Here is a 27,115-nt window from a genome sequence, read left to right as displayed (position 1 = left end):
GCGCTGTCCACGGTGCGCAAAGGCACCAGCCACCTGGTTAGCGCTGTCCCGGCGGCAGCGGCCCTGGTGGGACGTGGGAAGCAGCCGCAGCAGCGCAGCCCTGATGCTGAGCCGGGCGAGCAGCGCAAGCCGCGCTCTAGGGCCGGGACAAGGAGAGAAAGTGGGGGTGGGCGCGCGCTCCCGTGCGCTATGCTGCTCGCGCACGCGCGCCAGGTTCTTCCCCGCTCCCCAGCCTGTGAGCTAGCGCGAGGGGGTGCGAGTGTGTGAGTGCATGTGCGTGTGCTGGATGTACTGGGACCACGGCAGCGTTCGAGCAGCCTTCTTACTTCTGGAGCCGGGACAAGGGCCAGACCTTGTGCAAACGCTTCTCCCGCTTCCGCTGCTTCGGGGTTATTTTCCTTTCTTTGGGTGGTCTGGTCCCTTGGCCAACATTGCAGAGGATCTAATTCGCGGGCGAGAACGGACAAAGAAGGAGGAGGAGGAAAGGGATCGTTTGTGGCTTCGTGGATGCTCTAGTTTTCATGGAAATGCACAAGATTATGCATATTTCTGTCTTCTTGGCTCCTGTGTTCTGGGGACTGATTTGGGGGGTCTATTCTAACAGCATACAAATAGGTAGGTGTCCCTGCCTGGGAGGATTTTTTTTCGGATTGAGCTTTAATTTGAAGGGGTTATTTATTCATTCATTCACAGCTGGCATTGCGCTCGCGTATTCATGTCCTGTCAAGCCCTGAATGCCATGTATTATACACACGTGTGTGTGTGTGTGTGATTTTGTATGACGCCTCCTCCCTTCAGAAATGATGGCTATTCCCCCTTTGCCTTAAACAGAAACGAAATCGTGTAGCTGGTCCGATAGCGGTTTGCCGATGCTAGCTATGCACGTTATTAAGAGACTCGCATCTCTCTGGCTTGATGCAGAACCAACGGCTCCCGACAAATAACATGCCCCCCGCGACAGCTGACTAGAAGAGCTCCACCGCCCCAGAGCGAGCGTGCATGTAGCTGCCCCTCTCCCTGGCAGCAAGAATAAGTGGCTCCCAGCGGTGCGATGCCCAAGGGGGGATGCCCCTGTTGCCTGAAGCTTCTCTCTTTGCAGTACTGATCGGGTCTCTTGTTCTATTTTGTGTGTGTTTGTTTCCCTGCAGGGGGGTTGTTTCCGAGGGGTGCCGATCAGGAATACAGCGCATTTCGGGTAGGAATGGTTCAATTTTCCACTTCAGAGTTCAGGCTTACGCCCCACATCGACAACCTGGAGGTAGCCAACAGCTTCGCCGTCACCAATGCTTGTGAGTAACGCATGCTCGTGTCATTCGAATAACCGTGGACAGGGCTGCTCTGGGGAAGGCGTGAGACCGCCGGGACCGCTTTCTCTCGACTTCGGGGGAGGGAGGGGAGCAGGGGCGCGTGCGCACTGGGAATGGGGCGGTGGGAGAGGAGAGAGTGGTGTGCGGGCTGTGCAGTGGTTTGCCCCCCCCCGGGTAGGTGCGGGGCAGATTCGGGGATAACGCGCCCATCTAATGCGCTCCTCTGGCGATGACTTTGGGGCTCAAAGGGCGCCTCCAACGCGGATGGCACACACTGCTTTACACATGGTCTAGGTTTAAAATGGTTCCTTTTCGGCTCTTTCCATGCATTACATAAGCCTGGCTTACTGCACATGGCGTGGGACCATATGCTAGCTTTCCCAGTCCAGCTGGACAGGCAGGCTCAGCAAATTAAACGCTCCATGCTTAGCTAGGAGCTGTTAGGCGGAGATCCATTTAACTCTTCCAATTAATCAATTTAACTTAACTGGGAGGGCCTGCTGCCCACGAAAGCTGTGCAGTGCTAGCTCCGTTGCGCGGCGTTCCTGGCTTCCGCCTTGGTGTGGTACAGCGGTGCCCTGGCAAATAAAGCAGGATGTGCCGGCGATCGGGAGCGAGGGAAGCCATCTGGTCTGAGCATCAATAGCTAAATGAGACACGGATCAGCCATTTTACTGTTTGCAATTCTCCATATTACATCAAGCTCCCCCTTCCTTCCATTACCCCAATAATTCAAGTCTCCTTGAGGAATCCCTCCAGGATGGCCGGGGGGCACCTTAACAAAGAGACCAGCAAAGAGATCGTATTTTCGGGAGGAAATGCACATTAAGAAGGAGCCCGCTCACTCCCTGTATAAAATCATTGCCACCTCGAGGGTTGTACTGTTGGAAAACTGCTGCTTTCTTCCGACACATATTCTGGGGGTTTCTTATGATCTACTGTATTATAATTTCATAAGGCCAGAACAGCTGCCATCCCTTCCCATCCTCAGGATTTCCTGTTTGTTTCCCCGTGTTCAGTTGTTTTGCAGTCGGCTCAGACAATAGGTTAAAATGCCAGGGCCACGCGGAAAAATACCACAGTAAAACCAGCACTGAAAAGTCCCTACGAACATCATCGGTTGCAAACCACATCACCTCATCCGAAATGGTTGATTGAACGATTAACAATTTTGACTGAGCATGTAGACGCGAGAGTCGTGATCATCCCCCCGTTTTAAAATCACTCAGGCAGAGGCTGTTGTTTTTCGTCTCCTTGATAAAATAAGGATATATCAAGAAAACATCATAAATCTGCCTGTATGTGTAACAAATACATCCTTTGAGTAGGGTATATCAAAATAGCTGGAGTCAGGGGTTTAGTCTTAGTTCGATGAAAAGAGAGAGCCATTCCTCGAGTAAGGTGCTTTGCAATTACTTATGCTATAGCATCATTTGCAAATTGTATCTAGTGTTGTATGCATGTACACACCGATTCCGATGGGATAGTTTTACGCCCATATTTTGCATTTTTTCAGTGTCGGAGGATTGTTTAAACCTGTGTAGTATCTTGAATGAGAAAGGAGCTTTTATGTTCTGGAAATGAATTATGAACGTTCCATCTGGCCTGTGAGATTCCCTAATTGTATAGTGGCGGCGCAACACCTTTAAAAAAAAAAAGAAAAGGAAAAAGGACCAGGGAAGACTCCCATTTAGGCGCCTGCCTAACGAGAAAAATCATCTCAGACTCAGCCGATTAGAGCAGCAATTTGTCATTCTAAGTTTAAGGGGAAACCGTGCGATACAGAGTAGAAAACCCAAACAACCGTTTAAAATGACAATTGTAACAAATCTAGGAGCCCTAAAAACGCACACCTGTCCAGGTGGAGCATTACAAGCATTTTGTCCCTCATGCTCCGAAAGACTTCCTACATAGTCTCCAGCTTTCATTCTTGCTCTCCTAACACATCTTTTTGCAGTGAAAATGAGCCCATTGCAGAGACACCGTTTACAAGGACAAACAGGCAACACACATTGATAGTAGCTTGGGAAACTGACTATTCCTTATTGTATACTACTAAGAGAGCATTGCATGGTCACACTGAAGTATCCCTTAATTCTGCGTGTAGGCTGCACACTCAGCCAGGGTCTCTCGTTTTTTAATATGTCCTTAAAAAGTAGGAATGAAAGAAGGTACCTTTTTAAAGAAAAACCTTGCTGTTATCTTTGAATAAGGGTACTAATGGCTGGGGAAAACACAGATTTCCTCCAACGGCCAGCTAGTTCCATAATTTTATTGCATTAGTTATTTACTATAACGTGAGAGAACTGCCCAGTTTATTTAATTGACATCAAATATCATGGGAGACTCCAGGGACTTAATATTATTTCTGGGTAGTATTTTCAAGACATTTTGTTGGAAATTAATCAACTGAACTAGATGTTTCTTAAAATCCTAGGCCTGACAAAATTCAAGGTCAGCCTGAATGATTGTTCTATGTTTTCTTGCTTTTCCACTCCAAGTCAATGAACTCCTGACTATGATTTAGTTAAAGCAGCACCAGTGATTTTACTGCTGCTAACAATCCCGAACGGCAAACATGGCTGCTTTTAAATTTCTTCCAGAAAGTGGAGGAATCATGCTTTCCTTAATAAACCACATGTTTGTACCCGACTCATTCTTGATCTTAAATATCTTCCTCCAGACAACTCCTACAATATTTATCGAACCTCGGGGGGGTTTATGAAAGGCTCTGACGTCATTAAAGAGCTGATATAGGCTTTCAGTAGGCTGAGGCTATCGTGGGCTCTCCTTTTTCTTTCTCTGTGTGGCCAAATCCCAAACTTCCATTTTTGAGCAACTTGAAGATTGGTGTCCAGGATAATAGCCCGGTCCATGACAAGCTAAAGTGCGTAAAGTAAGAGCAGGTAGTATCTCTCAAATCTATCATAAGTGGACCGTTTAGTGCAAGCATCCTGTTGGTTCTGGACTGAATCAAGCAGCACATACTAAAAATAATTAGAAATAGTACTTCTTCGATTACTATCCAAGAAAGGTTTGTGATTAGCCATCAGAGGATACTGGAGACTAGTATTTGCTGAGGCATATACAATTAGCAGTTCATTTAGAATTGGAGATACTGAACATTTCAGAATTAGCTTCCCCCACCTCCATTACCATTTCCACTATCTCATCCTATGAAAATCGTTCTTGTCTGAGTATTGAGATTCTGTATCTGGTTCTCTCTCAGACTGCTTTCTTGTGGTGACCTACAAAGCATTTTACAGGTGAAATAAAACTGATAGTGGAAACTGCTGCTGGATCTTTACCCAGTCATTTTAAGGTAGTCAGTTCATCAACCTTGCTTAGCAGGGGTGCTCTTCCGCTAGCTTAGCCCATGCCTTAACCAAAGTTCAGTAATAATAATATTCAGGAGAAACTGTTACTATTCAAAGTAGTCATGGCAGTGACTGAATAAAACAAAATGCTGTTTTGACCGCTAGAAACTTTACACCAGGGGTAGGCAACCTATGGCATGTGTGCCAAAGGCAGCATGCAAGCTGATTATCAGCAGCACTCACACTGCCTGAGTCCTAGCCACTGGTCTGGGAGCTCTGCATTCTAATTTAATTTTAAATGAAGCTTCTTAAACATTTTTAAAACCTTATTTACTTTACATACAACAATAGTTTAGTTATATATTATAGACTTATAGAAAGAGACCTTATAAAATGGTAAAATGTATGACTGGCACGCGAAACTTTAAAGTAGAGGGAATAAATGAAGACTTGGCACACCACTTCCGAAAGGTTGCTGACCCCTGCTCTACACAGTACTTGCAAAAATGGAGTTCTACACCTTTAAGAGTAGGTTCACAGACCGAAGACAAAAATGTCAGACATAGATTAGGCATCCAGCAGATGGCAGACTAGTTCCAACAACAGGCAGGCAGCCTTTCCAACTCCTCTCCTACCAAATGAAATTGTTGAGAGAATAGGAAGTCTTACTCAGCGTTGGATGTTGATTTTAAATGTTTGTAAATCATTCTTTTGAAACAGAGACACATTTCAAAAGTTAGCACGCACAAAGACACCTCAACACCTAATAATGGACCGTAAGCAAAGGACCTCCCAAAATAGCTAAAGGAAACCCACGACGCAGAGTGCTCAAAAAGTGTTTTTAGTTAAAGATCTTATGTATTACTGAAAACATTTAATTGCATGTAAATACTGAGTCTATACATGGAACGAGTGGCTTTTACATAAAGCAGTACTGATTAAAGTATTACGTTCTCACATGCACAAAGGAAGGAGGCATGCGCGACTAACAGTTGTCAAAACAGGCAGCAGACAGTCTGGTGAATGAGTTCTTCTGATCCGTAGATGATGACCAAAAGACAGATCTGTTGGGAGGGAGGCTCTGCTTTGGGTAGCACAGGTTGCACTACGTTGTGTAACACATACCGCAAGCTATCGTTTGGGAGGGTTCATTTTGGTCTTTAGCAAATACTTGAGAGCAAATCTTCAGCAGCTAGTGTCAATCGAGTAGCACCATTTCTTTCATGCCGGAGGTGAGGCTCTGGTTCGTGGTTTTCACTGAGGGGCTGTGGAGCCCTTACATGGATGAGACAAGCGTGAGTGGTGCTCAGGAGCGAGAGTACAATCTCTCCCTAAGGGGGAGGCGGGCTAGAAGCAGCAGATTTCGATGCGCATAGGTGTTTCCAATGACGTAAATCAGGGAAAGAAGTAAAGGGGAAAGGAAAGTAAGAAGGTCACTACCATGCACACAAACTGGTGTTTGGGAGCTTTTGTGTTCAATAGTTGTGACAAGGTTACAGTATTGGCGGTGATCTATAGGGTAAAATTGGAGGTTATCCAGAAAAATGAACTATTAGTCCTTTAGCACAGTATAATTAAACCCAACCCAACTAATGAAATCACTCATCTTCAATATGAGGAATAGATTCTATTGTGTAATTACATCAAAACAGAAAACAGCTGAGGTGATGAACCTTGACAATCTTCCTGTTAACCCTACAAACACTAAACAGTACCAATTTTTTTGTGAACACTGATTTTTTTTTATATTAAAAAGAGATTTGAGTCCCTTCAAGAGAAGTTTTCTCAGGGTAATGTAAAAGCTCAATGACAGTAACAAGTTATTCATAAAGTAGCCATGGCACAGAGGTAATATATATACGATCTTGGAACTTTAATCTTACTGGCTCAAGAGGGGGTTGAGCATTTCCATTTTAAATAAAGTCTTACAGCTCTGCAGGGATCACTGCACCATGACATTATGACAATGAGTTGCTGATTCATGCATAAATTTCAAATCCTCTCATTATATCATCAACCAGCAGCTTTGAAGGAGAGGTATTCATGGCATTTGGGTTTTCTAGCTATTTTGTACTATAATGCTACAAATGGAATTCTTAAGAAAATAGCATTTAGAACATCACCAGTAAAAACATTTAAAAAATAAATATATATTTTTTAAAAAATAGACTATTCCAGGAAAGCCAGGAAAGATGTATCTGTGTTTATGTGGAATAAATATGCTGTGGACCAAAAGCAAATATATTGCACAATAATGGTTTGGTTTGGTTTTTAAGGATAGGAGAAAATGATTCAATAGTTATGCTTAGGTTTGTTCATGTTTCTCCTGTTAGTTCTTTTTCATTTCTTTTCCCCTACAAATCTCTACACAGGAAAGCCATGGAACTTCCTTATAGTTAGAATTGACAAGCTCCAAACTGTATCTACCATAAAAAATGATGTAAAAATATATGTGGATGGTATGCTGTATGAACTGTCACACTTCTCACACTCCCAAACAATCCTCCCTCCCTCCCCCACCTTCTCACTTAATATCAAGAAATTTAGCAGCCTCTAAAGTACTTTCTTGCTGCTGGTGTCCTTACAAAATCAGGACACTAGTTCCATCCCTGCTGTGCCTGTTTGCTTCTTGCTGATATTTAAATTTACATACACAGAGCCATGAACCAGAAGTTGAGGAATTACACATAAGTGACATTTTTGATTTGACAGCTTGACTTTCCAGATTTTCATTGCATATTTGCATTTATTGCACAAATCTTGTCTGTGTCTTAAATATACATCCTATTTATATTTCTGAAGATAGTTTTATTTTAATTAAGTATCAAATGAGTTAGATTTAACTGCTAATCGTGAGATACACATCAATTAAATCTTGACTAGTCTCTAAATATTTTGATGAATTAATTATTATTTTACTTATTAAATAACTACTAAAATTAATTTTAGTTCCTTATACTTAGTAATATAGTTATTGTGTGAATTACTACTATAATAACTAATTTACATTGACTTTAATGGGACTGTTCACAGTGCATAAAGTTAAACGTGCACAAATCTTTGCGTGATCTGGATCTCCTGCATGAACTGGGGACTTATCTAAAGCTCTTGATGTAAATTATAGTCTTACTACTGATGTCAATAGAGTGGATCAGATTTCTGATGAGAAAGATATATTTGAGTATTAAAAACAGCTACAATTCTACTTGCACAGTTGATAATTCTTGAGGGAAAACATTTTTCATTACTTCAAGATTATTAACGAAATTGAAAGTAAGCTATCATTGTTATGCCAATGTATACACAAGCAGGATGCTTAATATAATTAGCAGTAACTTTCTTCTAGAACAGGAGTGGGCAAACTTTTTGGCCTGAGGGCCACATTGGGGTTGCAAAATGGTATGGAGAGTCAGGTAGGGAAGGCTGTGCCTCCCCAAACAGCCTGGCCCCTGCCCCCTATCTAACCTCTCTCACTTCCTGCCCCCTGACTGCCCCCTTCAAAACCCAAGACCCATCCAACCCCCACCCCCCCCGCTCCTTGTCCCTGAACTGCCCCCTCCTGGGACCCCCCGCCCCTAACTGCCCCCGGGACCCCACCCCCTATCCAACCTCCCCTGCTCCCAATCCCCTGACTGCTCTGACCATATCCACCCCCCACCCTTGACAGGCCCCTCCAGGATCCCACACCTATCCAACCCCTGTTCCCCATCCCCTGACCCCTATCCACACTCCCACCCCCTGACAGACCCCCCGGACTCCAAAACTTATCCACCCCCCCGTTCCCTGTCCCCTGACTGCCCCCCCAGAATCCATGCCCCTTATTCAGCTCCCCGACCCCCTTACTATGCTGCTCAGAGGAGCATGTCTGGCAGCCGTGCCACCTGGCTGGAGCCAGACATGCTGCTGCGCTGCTCAGCAGGAGTGCGCAACCCTGCGGCCCAGGGGCCCACGTGACTGCGGGAAGGGGGGACAGTGAGGGAGGGGCCTGGGGCTAGTCTCCCTGGCTGGGAGCTCAAGGGCCAGGCAGGACGGTCCTGCAGGCTGGATGTGGCCCACAGACCATAGTTTGCCCACCTCTGTTCTAGAACATGTCATGTCTAAATCTTGACAGAAAAAGATTTATGCAATGATAAGACCATTTGTAAAATCTGAGTGACCTTATAGAAAGTTCTAATAAGACCAATTATTTGATACTGAAATGGTTGGAAAAATACTCCATACTAAACTTGACAAATGAATACAACTAATAAATAAATACTTGGCTTTGGTGTAATATAAAAAAAAGACGGAAATTGTTTAAACCACACAATAACTTTCTGAATAAGATGATTCCAAAAGCCCTTACAAGCAAAATTAGTATTTTAACTATAAATCAGCTGGGAGCATGAATTACCAATATTTTATACTGAAGGCTCTGTCCTGCATTCCTGGATAGTGGACACTGGCACTGAAGCCAAAACCTGTAGGATCAGGCTCAAAGTAATGTTGAGAAAAGGTTTGCATGAGTAAATGCATCACACACATTAAGTATTGTGCTTCTCATATGAGAATTCCTGAGTTGAAAGATTTTTATTATATTATATTTTTAAATTGTTGGATAACTGTAGGTACCACAAGTTAAGTATCTGACATACAGTGGCTAACGTCACAGTACTGTGAGAAATTATATTTGTAGAAGACCAAGAGTTAGGGATTCACTCGTGTAGTTTTCTACAGTTGTTCTGCCCATGGTGATTTTTTTCTTTTGTGTCACATAGTTTACTGAAATCTGGTTTCAGTGTTGTAGAAGGTTTGCTGTTGTAGAAATCTGTCTTATGTTATTTGAAATTAATGTGTTTTGTATCAGCATTATTATTTTATTTTAAAACCTTCAGGTGTTACTTTAAAAAGTTAATTAAAATTGTACATTGGTTACAAATACATATTAGTTTTAAGCTCGTTAAAATTGAAAAGGTACTTTTATGATAAACAAACAGTCTGGAATTCCATAAGTGAACGCTTTACAATTTATTTGAATAGAAAGGAGAGATGAAAAGAACTAGGCAAATATAGTAAATGCATATTTTTTTTTGAAAATCACCTGTTAAGATAATACAAACTGTGTCATCAGTAGCTCCATTTACCGCACTGTATTTCTAATTTGTAATGTGTACTTACAGTTGTCATAAACAGATAGCTAAGGGTTAATGTTCTTTTACCTGTAAAGGGGTAACACCAGTAACCTGAAACACCTGACCAGAGGACCAATCAGGAAACAAGACTTTTTCAAATCTGGGTGGAGGGAAGTTTGTGTGTGAGTTCTTTGTCTTGGGTCTGACCCTCTCGGCTATGAGAGTGATTTTTCTATCTCCAGCTTTCTAATCTTCTGTTTCCAAGTTGTAAGTACAAAAATAGTAAGGCAATAAGGTTTATATTGGGTTTTTTTTGTATTTACATGTGTGTAGTTGCTGGAATGTTTAAATTGTATTCTTTTTGGATAAGGCTGGTTATTCATTTTTTTTCTTTTAAGCAAATGACCCTGTATTTGTCACCTTAATACAGAGAGACCATTTTTATGTATTTTTTCTTTCTTTTTATATAAAGCTTTCTTTTTAAGACCTGTTGGAGTTTTTCTTTAGTGTGGACTCCAGGGAATTGAGTCTGCAGCTCACCAGGGAATTGGTGGGAGGAAGAAGTCAGGGGGAAAATCTCTTGTGTTAGATTTACTAAGCCTGACTTTGCATACCCTCTGGGTAAGGGGGAAGAGAGATTAGCTCTCTCATGTGTTTCCAGGACTGGAAACAGGGAGGGTGGAGTCCCTCTGTTTAGATTCACGGAGCTTGCTTCTGTGTATCTCTCCAGGAACCCAGGGAGGGAACACCTGGAGCGAGGAGGGGGAAGGGAAATGGTTTATTCCCCTTTGTTGTGAGACTCAAGGAATCTGAGTCTGGGGGTCCCCCAGGGAAGGTTTTGGGGAGACAACAATGAGCCAGGCACTGTAAATCCCTGGCTGGTGGCAGCTTTACCAGGTCCAAGCCGGTAACTAAGCTTGGAGGTTTTAATGCTAACACCCATATTTTGGACGCTAAGGTCCAAATCTGGGAAAAATGTTATGACAACAGTGATATGGATTATGCTGTTTTAAGTATTACTTCTAATATCTACGCTTCATGTATCTTTTTGTCTGTGGTGCAAAGATGCTTTGTGAATCATTGATCAAGGGGAATAATCCTCATTTTTTTTTACTTTTCCTTAAATACATCTTTGACATTTTGTATGCTTTTAAGAAACTTTAACCATTTTCTTACCTATACATGGGTCAGTTTAAAAGAGAAGTGAATTTGTGCCCTAAAGTTTCCATTTGGAGAATGAAGTCAGTGAGTAAAGCTTTTGGGGCCTGATTCTGTTTTCATTTACACTGTTTCAGACAGTGTAACTATATTGGTCTTCAGTATGCCTAGGTAAAGAGTAAAAAAAGACATAACAAAGAAAAGACTTTCACCAAGGGATATGACTTATTCTCTACAAAATAAAGGTCCAGTTTTTCTACAATAGCTGACTTTGAATATCATCTTACTCCACAGGCAACCTTATAGAAATTAATGAGATTGCTTTTTGGGTTAAGGTACTATATTCAATGCAATTAAAGGTGGCAGGATGCTTATTAAGTTTGCGGACGATACCAAACTGGGAGGGATTGCAACTGCTCTGGAGGACAGGGTCAAAATTCAAAATGATCTGGACAAATTGGAGAAATGGTCTGAGGTAAGCAGGATGAAGTTCAATAAAGATAAATGCAAAGTGCTCCACTTAGGAAGGAACAATCAGTTTCACACATACAGAATGGGAAGAGACTGTCTAGGAAGGAGTATGGCAGAAAGAGATCTAGGGGTCATAGTGGACCACAAGCTTAATATGAGTGGAACAGTGTGATACTGTTGCAAAAAAAGCAAACATGATTCTGGGATGCATTAACAGGTGTGTTGTAAACAAGACACGAGAAGTCATTCTTCCGCTTTACTCTGCGCTGGTTAGGCCTCAACTGGAGTATTGTGTCCAGTTCTGGGCACCGCATTTCAAGAAAGATGTGGAGAAATTGGAGAGGGTCCAGAGAGAGCAACAAGAATGATTAAGGTCTTGAGAACATGACCTATGAAAGAAGGCTGAAGGAATTGGGTTTATTTAGTTTGGAAAAGAGAAGACTGAGAGGGGACCTGATATCAGTTTTCAGGTATCTAAAAGGGTGTCATCAGGAGGAGGGAGAAAACTTGTTCACCTTAGCCTCCAATGATAGAACAAGAAGCAATGGGCTTAAACTGCAGCAAGGGAGATTTAGGTTGGACATTAGGAAAAAGTTCCTAACTGTCAGGGTAGTTAAACACTGGAATAGATTGCCTAGGGAAGTTGTGGAATCTCCATCGCTGGAGATATTTAAGAGTAGGTTAGATAAATGTCTATTAGGGATGGTTTAGACAGTATTTGGTCCTGCCATGAGGGCAGGGGACTGGACTAAATGACCTCTCGAGGTCCCTTCCAGTCCTAGAGTCTATGAGGATCAGGCCATAAGAAATTTCCTGTTTCAGGACAAAGCTATAACTTCATTCTATATAAGATCAGACTGTTCAGCTCTATATTAACAGAGTTAACTTGGCATGGGATCCTCTTGGATGTTTGCTTGATGGTGCTGTGCCTACAACTGAATTACCACTTGAATTATTCTGTGAATAGCCTATTGTGCACATCAGAAATGTATCTTTATTTGTTAAACACTGAAGTTAAATTGTTTTAGATACTGAAAAGAAGAGAAAAATGGCAATTTCCCATTTGTGGTCTAATCCCATGAGTCTTTTGCTGGCAAAATTTTCACTGAAGTCCATGAGAGTATTTACTTGTCATGTGCAGTGTAAGGGGAATGTCAGTAAAACTGTTCATGTAGGGTCAGATTTTCAAATTTTCAGAATCCGCAATTGGTGCTAGATTTTCAAGAGTTCCACACTCAGCAGGTTCTCTTTGTGACATTCATGGCTCAATATTCAAAAGAACTCAGCACCAAACATGCTGAGCAACTTTGAAAATATGGCTACTTATTTTGGTGCCTATGTGAACACTGGACTCTCTTGAAAACCTGTACCACCGTTTCTATTTTGTTTACCAGTAGACTGAATCACCCTTGAAAACTTATAAATGCAGTTTCTTCCATAGATAAAGCCAAATCAGCCTAACTCCAGCTTCAAGTCCACTCGAGGCAAGGATACTATAACTGAGATAGTAAATAAAATGCTCACAATTACCAGCATCTGATGAAGTCTAGTTGCTATATTATCCCACCTTTTCATTTTAGTCTCTGATTGAATTTCAGTTACGTGATACTGCATTTTCTCATATTACTGTAGTTAAGAATGTCATCTCAGCATTTTTATTAGAAAATTCTATTTATAAAGAGTTAAAATTTTGACCCAGGATGAAACTGGGCATAAAGTTATTTCAGCCTGGGAGCAAATTGTTTGATTTTATTTCCTTTTAAATGATTTGAAAAATAAAAGGGTTTGACTCTAAAATGTTAAGAATGAAAAGCAAAAAACAAAGCGATCCATTAGGTAGTGCTTTCAGTTGCTTTTTTACCAAATAAATCCTAGAATTTAAATGACTGTTACTGAATTGCTAAAGTTTTACAGCCTACTAGCGCATGGCATCAGCTATCACTTAATGGCCTGTTTTGAGGTGGAAAGAGAAGTAGCTACAGTAACTCCTTACTTACCATCCTCCCGTTTAACATTGTTTCAAAGTTATGTCACTGCTCCATTAAGGAACATACTCATTTTTAAAGTTGTGCAATGCTCCCTTATCATGTTGTTTGGCTGACTTTACAAGGGAGCATTGCACAAGTTCCTCTTCTCTGTGTCCTCCCTTCCTCCCTCCCTCCCTCCCTCCCTCCCAGTGCTTCCCCTGCCATCAAACAGCTGTTTGGCAGTGGGAGGGAGGGAGTGAGTGAGCCAGCGAGGAAGCTGCCTCCCTCCCCCCCGGCAGGTAGGGCCACCCAGAATGCAGGGGCTTTAGGGGCTGCAGGGCTCTGGGCTAAGGGGGCCCCGGGGCCCTGGCCTGCAGCTCTAAAGCCCGTTTTGGAATGCGGCCCTGTGAACATGGACCGGAGGACTCGGGAGGAACAGGGGCAGCCGTGCAGCCAGCGGCCGGAGAGAAGTGGCACAGCCTCCTAATTTTCAGCTATCTCTGCTTAGAAGTAGTTTTTCCTTTTGTGAGGAATTTTCCATTTCCTTTACTATACTTTGTGGATTCAATCTAGAATGGCTGCCATTGTAGAGGCTGGTCCAGGGCTGAAGGGATAACTTTTCTAGGGATGTTTTGACCAGATTCTTTCACTGAACATTTGGAGGTACTAGTGGAGATTTTAGACTGTAACCTCTGAATTATTATTACTAATTATTTGTATTACCATAATGCCTAGATGTCCTAGTTATAGATCAAGAGTCTAGTCATAGACCTCATTGTGCTACATTACAAACAGAGAACAAAAATTGCTTACAATCTAAGTATAAGACAGGAGAAAACAGATGGATATAAACAGATAGGTGAGGGAGTACAAAGAAACAAGGCAACAGTATTGGTCAGCGTGGTAGGCTGTGGTCTCAGTGCACTATCAAGTTTTTTTTTATAGGCTTCACTACAAAGGAGGGCTTTGATGTGGACGAACAATGATAAGTAGGTCAAGTTCAGCAAGGAACATGTACATGAAGATTGGTTTTCCACCCAGTTCATCATCTTTGTCAATAATTGTAACCATTTGATTGAAGAGATCGTCCTGCAGCCCTTGGTTGAGGTAGATATTCTTTTCTCTTCAGTCAATCTCAGAAGGTGATTTGGTGCAGTTGTCTGCAAAGCAGCTCTTGTAGTGGTTTTGGCAAGGCTTTGTTTTCTCATCCTCCTTTCAACATCTGTGAGTGTCAGCATGGAGGTGGTAGAGAAATTTGGCTGTGTGGTGTCCTTTAATGTGAAGAAGATATACAGATTTTCCTTGTTTTTTCCATATCTGGACAGTTTAGCATCAGTGTTTGACCAGTGCCTGGCCAAATCTGGCACTTAGGTGACTGAGACCGGGACAAAGTTCAGCTCAGATAAGGTGTAGTTGACCTTTGTGGTTGGGGGAAGGATCTGATGGCATAGGAGGAGTATTTTTCTCTTCATTATTGTCTGTTTTGTACATTTTGTTCATGTAGACATAGCTCACTTTATAACTCAATCAACAGTATGCAAGATCTCCATTGTGTATCCACACAAAAATCAACAATGTGCACATGTAAGTGGTCCATTCCCAGATGGGGAGTTAAACAATTTTGAGGGCATTTTTCTTTGTGGACAGGTTTTTTACTCTTGGGATGATTGGAAACAAAGGGTGCAAGTTACATCTCACTTTATGCTCCTGTTCTCTTCCTGCAGAGGAGGAGAATACAGTATGAATGGCTTCCTCTTTTTCATTTGCCGTATAGAAAATTTAGCAGGGTTTTAAAATAACAACAAAATGGATATGATCAGACCCAACTCCCTGCACAATACATTCCTCTCTTGCACAGCACAAGAAGTGAGCAATTTGAAGCTGGTTTGAATAACTGTAGCCATTTGTCACCTAAGAGGAAATGAAGAAAAAAAAAGTTGTTTTTTTTTGTTTTGTTTTTTTTTACAAGCAGTGTAATAACACCATGATTACAAAATCTTATGCAACCCTCAGGAACAGTTTGATTTATTTGATCTAACTAGTTTTGACAACTAACACAGACCAAATCCTAAAAGGTCTTAAGCATCTACAACTTTAATTGAAGTCAGTGGGAATTGCCAAAGTTCACACTTTGCAGGATTTGGCCCATACTTTCCCATCCATTTTAGCTGTTTGATGTGTTTTAAAACATTTAATCTAGTTTTGAGCCATATACACAAATATGAGAAACAAAGTATATAGAAAACATTTTTTTGTTTTAAATAACAGCTTTGCATGAGGAGTGCTTGGGGAGATTAATTGCTGCATGCATGTGGTTTGAGTAGAACTATGGCATAAACTTATAGTAACGAAAATTATCCAGAGTGTAAAATCCATGGTCCAGTGCAATGTCTTTACTTCTGTGTTGTACAGGGCAGAACATAATGTCAGCACTTAATAATGACTGGGGATGTGCAATCTGATTTGGTTAAATATTCAATAAGAATTCCTCTAAACCACTCTTCATTCTTCGTAGCAAACCCAAACTGAATTTTTCTGAAGATTTGAAAATGTGTTTTGGTTAAGGACAATTCTATTTGCTGTGTCTGGCAGATAGAGAAGATCCCAATATACCCTTCTCTCTGAAAGTATTCTGAAAGTGTGTTTCTTCAGATTAACTAGTCAGGGTTTACAGGGCCCAATTATGGGTAGTTTAGAACAAAAAAGGAAAGGGGGAAAAAGGCTGGCCTGGATCTAGGTAGATATATGAATGAGCAAAAACTGTTTGCCAGAATTCCGTACTTAACAAATTGTACAAATGTTTGGGTATTCAGTATGCAGGTGTTAGTAGTAATTTGCCTTTCTTGAGGGTGTAAGTGGTACCTGAAGGCACATAGTGTTCCTTTATTCAACGTCTGTGAGTATTCTAGCAGATGTGTACAGAAAGAATGTTCAAGAAAACATAATTTTAAGTTAATATTGACATAATTTGAATTTTGAATTTGTAACCATAAGTAGTATTTACACTGAGAATCACATTCTGAGAGTTTTTGCTTATTCAGTTAGAAAACCCTAAGTTCTGTTATTTCACAACTCTGCAGGAGTGGAAAGGAGAGCTTTATAACATTAAGAAAGACAGACCATGCTTAATTCTTGTCTTAGAAGATACGAACATTTTGGATCTTAAAATAACATCTGTAGGTTTTGAAAAGCTATTTTAAAGGTAGTTATTAGTCTTTTAGAAGTTTATTATGGCTTCCCTTTCAGCTCAGTCCATTTGGAACTATGGTCCTTAAACCTGGAGGAAAAATGTTTCAATAAAGAATGTTCTAGAATATTTATAAAATTGCATGTCTATACTATATAAAAGAGTCCATTATACTATATTTGGTGTATTGCATATATGGAGCATGGAGAATACATGATGGGGTGAGATGGTAAAAAGTTAGGGATAAATTTACTTGTGAAAAATCAGATTATCTTTGGTTAGTTTTCTTTGTTATCTGCTGTGCCACTCATGAGTAACCAACTTATCCAAACGAGCGCTGAAAACATATTGTGTGTATATAGTGGGTCAGATCCTTAGTCCCGCCAAGTCCCCTTTGCACAATTCCTGTGATATTAAGGGCACTTAAAGCTATCTGTAATGTGGACTCCCCTAGTATACTAGGGATTCTCCTGGCAAAGCTTAACTGGCTGTATGCTACTTCCTCCTGGTTCCGCTCCCACTAGCATAGGAGGTATGTCAAAGGTGTGCAGAGGGCAGGGGAGAGGGAGTGACATGTTGGAGTGGCATACTATTCTCCATCCATTTTTGTTATCATAACAGCCCCTAGGGAGGCAACCCCTTACATCCTGATGCAATGAAGGGCAACTTGTTCTAAAATGTGCCGGCAGCCAAGCCAGCCCCTAGCCACTCTAGGGATCAGGGATATAAAAGTGGCTGAAAGCCATCTCTCCCCGCCACCCTCTTTACATGATTAAGCATTGTGCACGTGCATCAGAAAATCTGGCCAATATGCATGTTCTGGTCTCTGTGTTCCTGTAAACATTATTGGAAACAATCATAAAAATACAAACATATTTAACAGATTTATCTTTACGTTTATCATAATGGAGAAAGAGCACAAAAATAGGACACAACATTTCTTTAATAATAGTTTATTAAATCTCATTGTGGAAGCAATATTCCATGATATGTTGCATAAATTTTTAGTTTTGCTAATATGCAAGGAAAACTCACTCCATGGAAAGAAAAAAGTTGTCATATCATCAAGAAAATCTGATTCACTTTTATGACAAAAAATTTTGAATTCAGTATGATGGCTCCTTCAGGGAAACTAGATGAATTTTTTCCTGTGCTTTTCTGGAATCGTTATTAGTGTTACCTTCTAGCAGTAAATTGAGGTGGCATTAGGAACCCCAGAGCTGCCAATTTCAATCCATGTCTAAGATGTAGACATGATCCTCTTTCTGAGAGAAAAAAATGTGTCACTATTTTTAGAGACCTCCTCTGTTGTTTGCCTTGCTGTGTTTTACCTTGCAGTGTATTAACAGAGAGGTGAAATGTTTTATATGAGATTAATACTGTCTTTTTTAAATTCCAGCAAGTATGGGAAAATTATTTTTTGCCTTTTGCTGGAACTCTTGATTTAGCTATCCCAATGATCTATAATTCTATTTTGGAATTTATTATCCTCCTCCTCTCCCGAAAGATGCAAAACAATGGATTTGCTTGGGAGATTCAGGCTTAAAGGCTTTTGATGCCAAGCTCTGTGTGGGAGTGTGAATGTGTGCATGAGAGACAGAGATTGAGATGGGCACTTATGTTGTCATTGTTTGTCATTTTTAAGGTAGAACCTTGACTTTGAATTTCTGTGTTGCTTGGACTTTTTTTTTTTTCTTAGAATTGAAAAATTCTTTAAAATCTTTTCAGAAGTGCTGGAGTCTTGACTCCCCCTTAATTCCAGTTTAACCAAGATTTTTTGCCTCAGAATTACATTGCAATCTAAAATAGCAATCATTGAGGAAGAAAAATAGCTAAAGAAAATCTTTGGCCAACCAGTAATAGATTAGTACTGTTGGCCATAAAACTGAGGTACCTTATTCTGAACTCACACATATGTAAATTAGTAGAAATGTCATTGACATTAACAAAGATCAGAATCAACCCTAAAATGCATACTGCAGGCTGGTATTTGGCCTTTTTGTGGCGCTCTGCCATTTATTTCCATTTTCCAAGAGGGCATGTTCCATTAATGCCAATGGGAGTGTTGCACATAAATAGAAAGGCAGGGTAGAACCCTAGGTTGTGATCCTAGTTTTACACTCTACATTTATGTATCATTCTGAGGGGTTCTTAGTTGCATAACTAACTACCAGTTACATAATTAAGTTGGATGTTTTCCCATGAATATTCACGAACAGTAATCTATAACTATTTCACTCATTGCTCCAAAAGCCTGCAAATACTTAAATATTGGGAAGAAATTAATTACCAGCTATTACTTCATGTTTGGAAAAGATATTATAATGAAGTGTAACTCTTCTTGCATTATCATGGTAGGACAATTAATATAAAATAAGAGTTAGTTTCTACTAAATTATTTCATAGATTTGAGTTTATTATTACAGGAGTCCCTACAGGTCCTTAACGAAGATTGGGATTCCATTGAACGAGGCTTGTATAAACACACAAGTGACAGTTCCTGCCCCAAAGAACTTAAAATCAAAATAGACAAGATAGACAAAGAGAATACTATTATGAGATACAGAAAGACTGAATGTTTGTTCAGCATCCCATCGGATGTCTGTGGCATTACTGGGAAATGAGCCCAGGTTTCCTGAGTCCCAGTCCAGTGCCACACAAGACCATAATTTCACTCCTCTTTTACTGTATTATGCTGTTTTTTAACATTCAAGGGTACAGAAAAGTCCATGTTTACTGATTATTAAGGCTTCATCCTGAATGCAAAACTGTACTTTAACTGCTTTACTACTATGCTCCCTTGAGCAAGAGCTCATTGGAAAACAGAGGGGGGAAATTGCATCCTTTGTATTTTATTGTACCATTTATTAAAGAATCACAAGGGCACTCGCTTATATGTTCATAATAAAATGTCTAATTTTTCTTAATGAAAAAGTTTCCAAGTTGTGACACAAATCAAAATATGAGACTAACTTGTTTCCAGGCAGTGTTCTTGCAGAGCTGAGTGTCTAGACATAGCAAATTCACACTAATTAAAGAGATACAAGTAAAGACTTGAGCAAATTGCAGAACTGCGCCTTTTTTTACAATACCAAACTCTTTTAGCCAATAAAGGAACACAGTATCTCAGAGGGTCTGCATCACAGACCATGAGTATGCAATCTGACAAATAATTAACCCTTTTTTTTACTGAACTAATATATAATACCATGCCTAACGTATTTTCAGTGATAAAATTGCATGTGGATTTCTTAAATTTTAAGATTTTTATTTTTGTATCATGTACTATATATTTTATAAGTGAAGGAAAGGTTGGTGAAATTTTCCTTGCATTTACAATGGATGCTGAAAATGTTTTTGCTGGTTCTTAGATTCTCCAGAAGATTGTTCCACAATTGTGCACTGGCTGAGTAAATGCTCTATCTCCTATACAAACAAGTTTTATCCTTGGAGCAAAGAGTTCTATTGTGCTTGAAGAATGGAGTTTGCTGCTGCAGTCCTCCTCTCAGAACTTGAAGTGATTTCTTAGGTATCCCAAGCCCAAATCATTAAGCACCTAAAAGATGATGACTGAAACTTTGAATTTTACGTAGTAGCCTATGGGAAACCAGTGCAGTGAGTGAAGGACAGGTCTGTGAAGCACTTGTGCTAACTTGTGTTCCTGAGAACAGGTGCTCATGCATTTTTGTACTAGTGTAGTTTCCATGTAGGTTGCATAGCAAAGAACAGGTTATTGTCCACCGGGATGCAGGTTCCTAGCCAGCAATAGATGATAGAGTGTGCAGATGCTGCTGTGTGAGAGCTTAGAAGCAAAGAATCCAGGAACCTGCTAAACTGCGGACTGATTTGACCAACTGGTTTTTATCCCCAGCCAGTGCCTATAAACTCTTAGTGTTTTCTTCTGCCAACCAATATGATTTTTGTTCTGAGTGAATTCAGTTTCAACCAACTGTTCTTCATCCATGAGTTCATCTCGGCCAAGCACTGGTCAGTTTAGAAGAGTAGACGTGTGCCTTCCATCTATTGACATTAGGAAATCATCCAACAGACCACTAATACTGCTTTCATTCCATGTCCTTATCTGTATCCAGATTGTGCAGGGTCTATGGTATTGGCTTAGTTAGATGTGCTTGAGGGTAGCCTTTGGCTAGCTTCTGCATGAACTTGTTCAGGAACAAGAAGTTTATTGCTTGGGATTAGAGCCAGGTCGTCTGTCCAGGATGGGTTTCTTCATTGTTGGTCAGACTATACTTTTTTTGAAGGAGGAAGAGATAATCCCTTTACTGAATGTTACATGGCCTGTTCCTGTCAGGAGAGGTACCAGTTGCTCATTACTCTCTTTAACGGAGAAGGGTGGGGTCAGATTCACAGGTCCTAAGTCCTGTATATTTAAATGGCCTGTGCAATGTTTGTGAGTTAAAATACTGGTTAACGGAATATTTTCCAGGTCAGCTAAAATTTATAAATTAAATATACATAATTTTAGTTATGAGAATTTTGGTTATAAAGGAACTTCTTTAGACACACACAGGGGATGCTTATTTTAAAAAGACAATTTAAAATGGTAACCAAACAAGTCATTCAAACTGGGAATAATTTTAATTCACAGTTAGCATGTGCCTTTAAAGGCTTGTCAGTCAACCATGCAATGACCAGAAGCTTAGAAATATTATACTATAATCAGTAATATAGCTAAAGTGAAACTTAATAAATAAGGAGCTCTTGGGTTTTCAGTGCTGTGCAGTGACAGATGTAATGAAAATTTTGAGTGTATGTGTAACCAGGCTTTTCATCCCTCCGGTCATTCGACTCTCCCTGCGCGTGCACACTGACCTGTGCCAGTTCCTTTTCATTACTGTTTGGGGAAGGGAATTGCAATTCTGTTTTGCTCTTGACCTTGTGACCAAGCCATAACCTCACTCCTGCCTTTGCCTTCATGGAAGTCAGAAGTCAGTTTCCTTCATTCTAGGGCATCCAGTAGCAGTAGTAAGTAACATCAATTTCACTTATGTTAAATAAAAGTTAACTCTTATTTTGCATAAGGCAGAAAATATCACAGGCAGAACACATTTTAAGCAAGATCTAAACACAGTTTAATTGATCACATGTTTATCTAGTCAGGCCCTAATCTTATTTATAAATACAGAGTATTGATGAAAAAGATGAAAACTTTACATATAAGGGAATTCCTTGTCTCATCCAGTTGCTGCCACTCTGTCTGCCTTTTAGTATCTGAAAAAGGTTCTCAAGACCCAGGAAATCTGTTTCTTTTTGTCATTTGTGACCCTAGATATAGTCCATTGGACTGCTATTCAGAGGTCAGTTAGCATGCTAGCACTATATTACTCCATTCCAAACTTATGGTAGCCAAAACCAGTTTGAGTCCAGTTATGACACTTGCTTTTTCTGTCCACAGACTTGTGGGGCTATTAGGCAATTTTCTCTTTCAAGTATTCACTATCAATTTCACTGCATAATCTTAAAAGCCCTATAGCTAAGGATGCAACATTAGTTTCTATTTAAAGCTGAATTTTGCATCCTCTCTAAAATCTGCATATATAGATCAGCCTGAAAATTGACATGACAGTTCAATGGCTATGATGGAGTTTGTAAGGCAGATGTGAGCTCACTTGATCAGGGGATTCCTAAGATACAGCTCCTACCAAAATGACCTGTTAGGAAATTTCAACAGACGTATAATGCTTTTTGTGCACAGTTAAATAGGGATCCACATGAAATTTAAATCCCTGGAATATCCAGGTGAGATATAGTGTGAAAACTACAAACTGCTTATCCTCACTAGGATTTTACCTCATGTTAGTTAACTCAATTTAAGTAACTTAAGAACACTCCTTTTTTCCTAATGAAAATGCACCCTGTGAGGAGGGGATTAGGGGATTCCCAAGTGAAACATGCAGAGGCTGAAGAAGGAAATGGGGCACAGTTTGTTAGGTTAGATTAGTGTGAGACCCTGGAGAGAGACAAAAGTTCCTGACAGCTGCTTCTGAGGGCTGGCCAAAGATGCTTTTACTTTAGTTTGTACAGGAAGTTGTTTGCATGTGGTTTGCTCCACCTCTGTTCAAGGAAACAGAATTTATGTATGTTTTGTAAATAAATAAATCCAAGAAAATATCTGACTCCACATTAGCAATTTTGGCTCCCACTAGAAACTGGACCCAAATTCTGCAAAGGGGCAACAAAACCATAATAATACTTTTCTTATAAGGTCTCTTTACAAAGCACCCAATGCATGGCCATGTAAGGAGGTCTCCAGTTAGAAGAAAGTGCAAAGATTTCAGTGATTTTTTTCTAAAGTATTATCAGAAATAGCAATTGGCTTAATGATAATCCATTTGCTCTGGGAAGTGTGTGCTTGTAATAAAAAAAAAGATAGAAATAGATTAGTTCTATAAGCTTGTATTCAGATGCCACTGTTTCAGAGTTGAGTAGATACTGAAGTTTGAGATTATACTTCTTTAGCCTAATGGAAACTTGCCAAGCACATGATGATAGTGATGCATTTGGTCAAAAGTAGAGTACTGCACTGACAGAGGAATGGACTAGAAGACGTAACGTTCTTTCCTGTCTTTAATGGCTATGACAGCAGCTTTGGCCACAAGGCTGGCTGTTTGTCAGCTGAGCCACAAATCAACATTGATTCTGCCTAAATGTGAAGAGCCCACAGTGGTAATTGTAGAAAGGATACAACAATAGAGGAGGGAAAATAAAACGGGGGTAGGGAAGGGAGAGAGATTGAAAGTAAAAATGGAATAAATCAACCACTCCTCAAAGCATCTTTTTAATATAATAGCTCACTCCAAGTTAAGGCCTCCAAAAATGAAATCTAAGTCAAAGAAAGCTTTTCAATGCAATCTGTGTGGTAAACAAACATTGGTCAAGTCACATTTTTAAATTAAGTACGAATAATGTTTGATGATGGACTTTGCCTAAGATAGTTAGCACATGCTTGCTCAAAATTTGACTTTCATGGTTGTCATTTGATTTTGTCAAGGAAGGCTGAGAATAGTTAGATTTACATAAACGAGGTCATATATCTTCCATACTTTTGTGTTAGGAGTGGCAAAACAGAAAAATGAGCCATACTAAACTCTTTACTGTCAGAAGAGTTCCTTGATGTGAACTCCCCCTCTTCTCAAAGTGATTACAAATGTCTGTTATTACATGTGAATATTTCTTCTGATTAGTCATATATTCTAATATTATTCATCTATTCCAATATTGTTATCTGTGGATTATAATTCCAATTTTTTTCATAGTACAAGTACTTGTATTACCTCAGGTTAAATAATCCACATGGTTCTTAGAATTGTCCTGTTTGACAGCCTTCAGATTAATTTTACAATTTATACATGTCATAAACAGATAGCTAAGGGTTAACGTCTCTTTCACCTGGAAAGAAGTAATTTGAAAAACCTGACCAGAGGACCAATCAGGAAACCAGACTTTTTTCAGATCTGGGTGGAGGGAAGTTTGTGTGTGAGTCCTTTGTTCTTGGGTCTTCTGCCTGTATGCTCTCTCGGCTATGAGAAGTGATTTCTGTTTCCTGCTTTCTAATCTTCTGTTTCCAAGTTGTGAGTACAATATAGTAAGACAGTAAGGTTTCCATTGTTTTTCTTTTTGTATTTACATGTCTATAGGTGCTGGAGTGCTTTGAATTGTATTCTTTTTGAATAAGGCTGTTTATTCATATTTCTTTTAAGCAAATGACCCTATATGTGTCACCTTAATACAGAGAGACCATTTTTATGTATTTTTCTTTCTTTTTATATAAAGCTTTCTTTTTAAGACCTGTTGGAGATTTTCTTTAGTGGGGAACTCCAGGGAATTGAGTCTGTACTCACCAGGGAATTGGTGGGAGGAAGAAGTCAGGGGGAAATCTGTGTGTGTTAGATTTACTAGCCTGACTTTGCATTCCCTCTGGGTGAGGGGGGAAGAGAGATTCGCTCTTGGTAATTTTGTTCTCCAGGACTGGGAACGGGGAGGGTGGAGTCCCTCTGTTTAGATTGACGGAGCTTGCTTCTGTGTCTCTCTCCAGGTACACCTGGAGGGGGGAAGGGAAAAGGTTTATTTCCCTTTGTTGTGAGACTCAAGGGAGTTGGGTCTTGGGGTCCCCAGAGAAGGTTTGGGGGGACCAGAGTGCCCCAAAACACTCTAATTTTTTGGGTGGTGGCAGCTTTACCAGGTCCAAGCTGGTAACTAAGCTTGGAGGTTTTTCATGCTAAACCCCATATTTTGGACGCTAAGGTCCAAATCTGGGACTAGGTTTATGATATGGTGGGATAGAGAGAATCCAGAAGCCAGTAGGAATATTATATTTTTCTTTTCTCTGCTAGGGGCTTTTAAGGAGAGAGAAACAGTGTGGTTTTAAAAGGGAACCAGAGAGAATTTTTTTTTCTGCTCTCTCTGGCAGTTGTGGCTTGCATATTAAGCAAGAAACCATTAAGAGACTATTAAGGGTCTTTTGTCACACAATAGCACTCCCATTAGGAGGCAGATACCAGCACTAATCTCATGCAAATAAAGTGGTTTTTCTGGTTTACTTTACATTGAAAAAATTAGCTAGAGGAAGAAAGGGAAAAAGGCACTGTTGCTAGGCAGACCCCAGGAGGCAACAGAGAACCTGCAGTTCAAAGATAAACACCAGAGGGCACCCCAACACAAGAAAACAGGAACCTTGCCTAACAAGACAAAAATGGAGCCCGAAGAACAAATCAAAGACGCCGAGCACAGGCGAGAGATGGAAAAAAACAAACAGGAACTAGAAATAAAACAAAAAGAAATGGAGATGAAAGAAAGAGAAGAACAGATCAAACAGGCAGCCCATAAAAGAGAATAAGAAGCCAAAAATGCAGCCCACCACAGAAAACTAGAAGAAGAAGAGGTGGCCCACAGCCGAGACATGGAAAAACAACAAACAGAAATGGAAAAACAACAAAAAGAAAATGAAGAGAAGGAAAAACAGAGAAAACATGAACTGGACTTAGCGCAAGCTGGGCTGCATGCGCCAGCCAATCCTAACAACCCTTCACCAATTATGGTTCCACATCACAGAAAATTTCCCACCTACAAAGCAGGTGATGACACCGAGGCCTTCTTGGAAAATTTTGAAAGAGCCTGTCTTGGGTACCGCATCCCTGAAGACCAGTACATGGTTGAATTGAGGCCACAGCTCAGTGGACCTTTAGCAGAGGTGGCAGCTGAAATGCCTAAGGAGAACATGAACGACTATAAACTTTTTCAAACCAAGGCCAGATACAGAATGGGGATAACCGCGGATCATGCCCGTCGGCGTTTCAGAAACCAAAAGTGGAAACCAGATGTGTCATTTCCCAAACACGCCTACTACGTTGGGAAAAATTATGAGGCCTGGATATCAGGACACAATGTTAAAACCTTGGAAGAACTGCACCTCCTCACACAAATGGAGCAGTTCTTGGATGGTGTTCCTGAGGACATCACACAGTACATACAAGATGGAAAATCCAAAAATCTCGCTGAGGCAGGGGAGATTGGATCCAGATGGATGGAAGTGGCAGAAAGCAAGAAAGCTACTGTCAAGGGGAACGAATACCCCAGGGGGCACACCGACCATAAACCCTACAACCGAGGACAGCCAAAGACCCCACATACAACCCAAGTCAAGCCACAGACACCCTATTCTTCCATCTCACCAGTCTCCAGTAACTCACCTCGGCCCAGTGACCCATCAGATGGAAGATGCTTTAAGTGTAATGAACTGGGACATATCAAGGCCAACTGTCCAAAGAACGCCATGCGAGTGCAATTCATTACACCACCATCACACAAAAGATCCCCAGGCCCAGATGCCTCTCAAATACCCTTGGAGCGAAGGGAAAATTTGAGAGTGGGCGGAAAGAAGGTTACTGCGTGGAGAGACACGGGGGCACAAGTGTCAGCTATCCACCAATCCATCGTAGACCCCAAATTCATCAACCCAAAGGCCCAAGTGACAATTTACCGCTTCATGTCACAAGCTGTAGACTTGCCTACAGCTGAACTGCCTGTCCAGTACAAAGGCTGGTCAGAAATGTGGACTTTCGCAGTCTATGACAATTATCCTATCCCCATGCTACTGGGGGAAGACTTGGCCAACCAGGTGAAGCGGGCCAAGAGAGTGGGAATGGTTACACGTAGCCAAACCAGGCAAGCTTCCAGACCCATTCCTGTTCCTGAGCCGTCCACAGGCGCCTCGTCTGTGTTACCAGAGACCCAGACAGAGGTAATGGACCAGGATTCCATGCCAACCACTGAAACAGCCACAGCACCTCCAGTCCCAGGCCCAGAACTGGAACAACAACCAGCACCAGCAAGTGCAACCACATCTTCAAACTCAACGCCAGAAGGCGCCAGCGAGCCAGAACTGGCAGAAGCAACAGACAGCCATACCCAAACGGCTCAGCCAGAGCCTGAAATACCCTCAGGTGCACCAGCGGAGAGCGGTTCATCAGCAACGGAAACAACCCCATCACCTACATCGCTTCCAGAGGGACCAAGCCCAAGTCCCCAGTCTGAGGAAGAACTGGTAACCCCAGCCTCAAGGGAACAGTTCCAGACT

General features: G+C 40.9%; 1 protein-coding gene across 7 annotated transcripts in view; it reads left to right on the top strand.

Annotated features, from left to right (window-relative positions):
- The first annotated feature begins 239 nt into the window (after positions 1-239).
- GRIA2 (glutamate ionotropic receptor AMPA type subunit 2) overlaps positions 240-27,115 on the top strand; it is a 117,589-nt gene continuing 90,713 nt past the window's right edge. For 4 of the 7 annotated variants that reach the window (XM_030563886.1, XM_030563888.1, XM_030563889.1 and 1 more), the window contains exons 1-2: positions 241-615; positions 1,149-1,289. In XM_030563886.1, the coding sequence (XP_030419746.1) occupies positions 522-615; positions 1,149-1,289 (235 nt within the window). In that variant the 5' untranslated portion in view covers positions 241-521. Of the gene's footprint in view, positions 616-1,148; positions 1,290-27,115 lie in introns of all 7 variants that reach the window. The other 3 variants (XM_030563887.1, XM_030563892.1, XM_030563890.1) reach the window with 1 other exon arrangement.

Source organism: Gopherus evgoodei, chromosome 5, assembly GCF_007399415.2.
Source record: "Gopherus evgoodei ecotype Sinaloan lineage chromosome 5, rGopEvg1_v1.p, whole genome shotgun sequence".
Lineage (NCBI taxonomy): Eukaryota > Metazoa > Chordata > Testudines > Testudinidae > Gopherus > Gopherus evgoodei.
The sequence above is the reverse complement of the archived record's forward strand: the minus strand, read 5'-3'. Positions and strand labels throughout refer to the sequence as shown.